Raw genomic sequence first — 5000 nt, forward strand, 5'->3', positions numbered from 1 at the left:
GATCAGGGAAGGTCACGGATGATCAGGGAAGGTTAAAAATAAGATCAGGCAAGACACAAAAGATCAGGGAAGGTCAGGAAAGGTCACGGAAGGTCAGGAAAGGTCACAGAAGATCAGAGAAGGTCAGGGGTTAAAAATAATATTGTTTGTTGTGATGTGAAAATTTTAGTCCTCTCTCTCTCTCTCTCTCTCTCTCTTTAACATTGCACTTCATTCACTTTATAATCTACACTTGACACTAATGCTCTCTCTCTCTCTCTCTCTCTCTCTCTCTCTCTCTCTCTCTCTCTCAGTTGCCAAACACCTGACTAATTATAAACCAATTTTTCTACTCCAGCCAACACCTCTCTCTCTCTCTCTCTCTCTCTCTCTCTCTCTCTCTCTCTCACCCCTTAATTGTGTATGGACCCTGACTCACACCCTCTCTCTCTCTCTCTCTCTCCCTCTCTCTCTGTCACACCTCAGGCTTAAATTAGACAAAACATTATGAAAGTCTCTCTCTCTCTCTCTCTCTCTCTCTCTCACTCTCAGGCTTAAATTAGACAAAACATTATGAAAGTCTCTCTCTCTCTCTCTCTCTCTCTCTCTCTCTCTCTCTCTCTCTCTCTCTCTCTCTCTCTCTGTCTCTCTCTCTCTCTCTTTAAAACACTAAAGCATAAATTTTCTTCATAAAAACACTTAAATACTCTCTCTCTCTCTCTCTCTCTCTCTCTCTCTCTCTCCTCTCTCAGCCCTTTTGACTCCTTCCAGCACTCAAATAGCCCTCATCTCTCTCTCTCTCTCTCTCTCTCTCTCTCTCTCTCTCAGCCCCCTGCCAGCCCCATAGACTCACGTATGGGGATATTCTTCTTGGTCTGCGTATAAAACATAAGGTAGAGGCCTGAAAAGGGGGCATCTCGGAGCAGGGTGGGTAGCAGCCCCCTAGTTAGGCCTCTAGCCCCCTCCTTCCTGTAGATGGTGTACACTGCCTCCCTCATGCTGCTGTAGGCATACACTCCACTCTGTAGGGAGAGGCAGAGGTCAGAGGGGGCTGAATGGGGGGAGGGGGCTCATTTAAGGGTATGAAGGGGCTGATTTGGGGCTAAGGGGGACTGAAAGGGGGCTAGTTTTTAGGGAGATAGAGGGTAAAAATTTGAAAGGGGCTGATTTAAGGGTGAGAGGGGCTGGTTTGGGGCTAAGGGGGACTGAAATGGGGCTAGTTTTGAGGGACTAGGGTGAAAAATTGAAAGGGCTGTTTAAAGGTGATAAGGGGCTGATTTGAGGCTAAGGGGGGCTGTAAAGGGGCTAATTTTGAGGGAGAGAAAGGTGACATATTGAAAGGGGCTGATTTATGGGTGAGAGGGGCTGATTTGGGGCTAAGGGGGCTGAAATGGGGCTAGTTTTGAGGGACTAGGGTGAAAAATTGAAAGGGGCTGTTTAAGGGTGATAAGGGGCTGATTTGAGGCTAAGGGGGACTGAAAGGGGGCTAGTTTTGAGGTAGAGAAGGGTGACAGACTCAAAGGGGCTGACTTAAGGCTGAGCTGATTGGGGCTGTTTGAGGGGAGATAAGACCCTGAGAGAGAGAGAGAGAGAGAGAGAGAGAGAGAGAGAGAGAGAGAGAGAGATGAATAAAGGAAAAATAGAAATATATACTGGTATAATCAATAATATTATGCACACACACACACACACACTCACTCACTCACTCACTCACTCACTCACTCTCTCTCTCTCTCTCTCTCTCTCTCTCAATAATAGGAAACTTTTTATTATTGAAGGAAATTTCTCTCTCTCTCTCTCTCTCTCTCTCTCTCTCTCTCTCTCTCTCTCTCTCTCTCTCTCTTTCTCTCTCATTAATTCTCTCTCACCTTCCTTTCATTTACTCTCTCTCTCACCTCATAGCGCGTCTTGATAACAGTGATGGGAATTAAAGTCACGCCGGTCAGTGTGCGGGCGGCCACTCCCAGACCCACAGCCTGGAGGGGGCCCGGCTGTCCCTCGCAGAATGTGGTCTTAAGCCAGCTCAGAGACGAGAAGTAGAGACCAACGCCGGGCACACAACGTAGGATGCTCTGATCATAGGGAGAAGTGGGTGTCAGTGAGGCCAAAACGTGCGTGATGCTGAGGTACATAAGGTAAAGTTGAAGTTCATAGGGGAAAGTGGGTGTCGGTGAAGTCAAAACGTGTGTGATGCTGAGGTACATAAGGTAAAGTAGAAGTTCATAGGGGTAAGTGGGTGTCGGTGAGGCCAAAACGTGCGTGAGAGAAGTTGTTTGAGAGAAGCTGATAGGGAAAAATGGGTGTAGGTGTGGCCAAAATGTGCGTTGTTGTTTTAAATGTAATCTCTCTCTCTCTCTCTCTCTCTCACTTACCGGCGTCATTCCCTTCCACAGTCCAAAGAGGCGCTCATTCCTCACAACACGCCCCACGGTTGCCAACATTCCCACACTCCCATTACCGCTGCCGGACCTGGAACAAACAATACAGATGAACCTTACCGTACCACCCAAATGGTAAACACACAGTACAGATGAACCTTACCGTACCCAACCCAATAGTAAACACACAATATATATTTTTTTTTTCGTATTCCTTATAAATAAATAAATAAATAATTCACTTATATAAATGCGTCCACGTTTCGAAAAATATACAAGAGTAAACACATGAGAGAGAGAGAGAGAGAGAGAGAGAGAGAGAGAGAGAGAGAGAGAGAGAGAGAGAGAGAGAGAGAGAGAGAGAATATCCTCGGTCTGTCCTATACTCATAATCTTAACTGTGTTTTTAAGGGTGTATCTGAATGCTAAGGGTGTTTTAAGGGTGTTTCTCAGCGTTAAGGGTGTTTTTAAGGGTGTGTGTGAGCTAAGGGTGTTTTTAAGAGTGTATCTGAGCGTTAAGGGTGTTTTTAAGGATGTCTGATCACTAAGGGTGTTTTTAAGGGTGAATCTAAGCGGTTAGGGTGTGTATGAACGCTAAGGGTGTTTTTAAGGGTAAATCTGAGCGGTTAGGGTGTGTATGAACGCTAAGGGTGTTTTTAAAGGTGTATCTGACTGCTAAGGGTGTTTTTAAGGGTGTGTCTGATCACTAAGGGTGTTTTTAAAGGTGTATCTGATCGCTAAGGGTGTTTTTAAGGGTGTCTGATCACTAAGGGTGTTTTTAAGAATGCATCTGAGCAGTAAGGGTGTTTTTAAAGGTGTAAGGGTGTTTTTAAGGGTGTATCTGAATGCTAATGGTGTTTTTAAGGGTGTAAGGGTGTTTTCAAGAGTGTATCTGAATGCTAAGGGTGTTTTCAAGAGTGTATCTGAATGCTAAGGGTGTTTTTAAGGGTGTATCTGAATGCTAAGGGTGTCTTTATGGGTGTAAGGCTGTTTTTAAGGGTGTATCTGAATGCTAAGGGTGTTTTTAAGGGTGTAAGGGTGTTTTAAGGGTGTATCTGAATGCTAAGGGTATTTTTAAGAGTATAAGGGTGTTTTTAAGGGTGTATCTGAATGCTAAGGGTGTTTTTAAGGGTGTAAGGGTGTTTTAAGGGTGTATCTGAATGCTAAGGGTGTCTTTATGGGTGTTAAGCTGTTTTTAAGGGTGTATCTGAATGCTAAGGGTGTTTTTAAGGGTGTAAGGGTGTTTTAAGGGTGTATCTGAATGCTAAGGGTATTTTTAAGAGTATAAGGGTGTTTTTAAGGGTGTATCTGAATGCTAAGGGTGTTTTTAAGAGTATAAGGGTGTTTTTAAGGGTGTATCTGAATGCTAAGGGTGTTTTTAAGGCTGTAAGGGTGTTTTTAAGAGTGTATCTGAACGCTAATGGTGTTTTTAAGGGTGTAAGGGTGTTTTTAAGGGTGTAAGGGTGTTTTAAAGGGTGTATCTGAATGCTAAGGGTGTTTTTAAGGGTGTAAGGGTTTTTTAAGGGTGTATCTGAATGCTAAGGGTATTTTTAAGGGTGTAAGGGTGTTTTAACGAGTGTATCTGAATGCTAAGGGTGTTTTTAAGGGTGTAAGGGTGTTTTAAGGGTGTATCTGAATGCTAAGGGTGTTTTTAAGGGTGTAAGGGTGTTTTTAAGGGTGTATCTGAATGCTAAGGGTTTCTAAGGGTGTAAGGGTGTTTCTAAGGGTGTATCTGAATGCTAAGGGTGTTTTTAAGGGTGTAAGGGTGTTTTTAAGGATGTATCTGAATGCTAAGGGTGTTTTTAAGGGTGTAAGGCTGTTTTTAAGGGTGTATCTGAATGCTAAGGGTGTCTTTATGGGTGTAAGGCTGTTTTTAAGGGTGTACGGGTTTTTAAGGGTGTAAGGGTGTTTTTAAGAGTGTATCTGAATGCTAAGGGTGTTTTTAAGGGTGTATTTGAGCGACAAGGGTGTTTTTTAGGGTGTGAGTATGTTTTTAAGGGTATATCTGAATGCTAAGGGTGTTTTTAAGGGTGTATCTGAATGCTAAGGGTGTTTTTAAGGGTGTAAGAATGTTTTTAAGGGTGTATTTGAGCGACAAGGGTGTTTTAAGGGTGTAAGGGTGTTTTTAGGGTGTGAGTGTGTGTCCCTGACTTCTGGGTAACTCCTTCACCAATCTCTTAGGAAAGCAGCGCACCAAGAAGGTCTTTTGTGTGCTTTTGTTGTCATTGTCTTGTTCCACTATTGCATCAATGGGTGAATGAGAGGAATAATGGTGAATCAATGGGTGAGGCAGGTGACTAATGGTGAATCAATGGGTGAATGAGAGGAATAATGATGAATCAATGGGTGAGGCAGGTGACTAATGGTGAATCAATGGGTGAATGACAGGAATAATGGTGAATCAATGGGTGAATGAGAGGAATAATGGTGCATCAATGGGTGAGGCAGGTGACTAATGGTGAATCAATGGGTGAATGAGACTTGAAACTAATAAATAATGGGTGGATGAGAGGAATGATGATGATGATGATGATGATAATAATAATAATCTTATGCAGAAACAATACAATATCTTTAATCTCTCTCTCTCTCTCTCTCTCTCTCTCTCTCTCTCTCTCTCTCTCACTCTGCAACACTGACCTT

General features: G+C 43.3%; 1 protein-coding gene and 2 long non-coding RNA genes across 3 annotated transcripts in view; all 3 read right to left on the bottom strand.

The window, feature by feature from the left end:
- Positions 1-5000, bottom strand: part of LOC123509199 — a 25053-nt gene that overhangs the window by 5899 nt on the left and 14154 nt on the right. The window lies entirely within an intron of this gene.
- The window catches only part of LOC123509202, a 16416-nt gene that overhangs the window by 4128 nt on the left and 7288 nt on the right, over positions 1-5000 (bottom strand). The gene's annotated exons all lie outside the window — the stretch shown is intronic.
- LOC123509183 (mitochondrial glycine transporter-like) overlaps positions 1-5000 on the bottom strand; it is a 13590-nt gene that overhangs the window by 2280 nt on the left and 6310 nt on the right. The window contains exons 3-5 of the mRNA XM_045263377.1: positions 2352-2448; positions 1875-2051; positions 833-1001 (exon numbers count right to left, since the gene is read on the bottom strand). Coding sequence (XP_045119312.1) covers positions 833-1001; positions 1875-2051; positions 2352-2448 — 443 coding nt within the window. The remainder of the gene's footprint in view (positions 1-832; positions 1002-1874; positions 2052-2351; positions 2449-5000) is intronic.

This window comes from Portunus trituberculatus, chromosome 26 (genome assembly GCF_017591435.1).
Source record: "Portunus trituberculatus isolate SZX2019 chromosome 26, ASM1759143v1, whole genome shotgun sequence".
NCBI lineage: Eukaryota > Metazoa > Arthropoda > Malacostraca > Decapoda > Portunidae > Portunus > Portunus trituberculatus.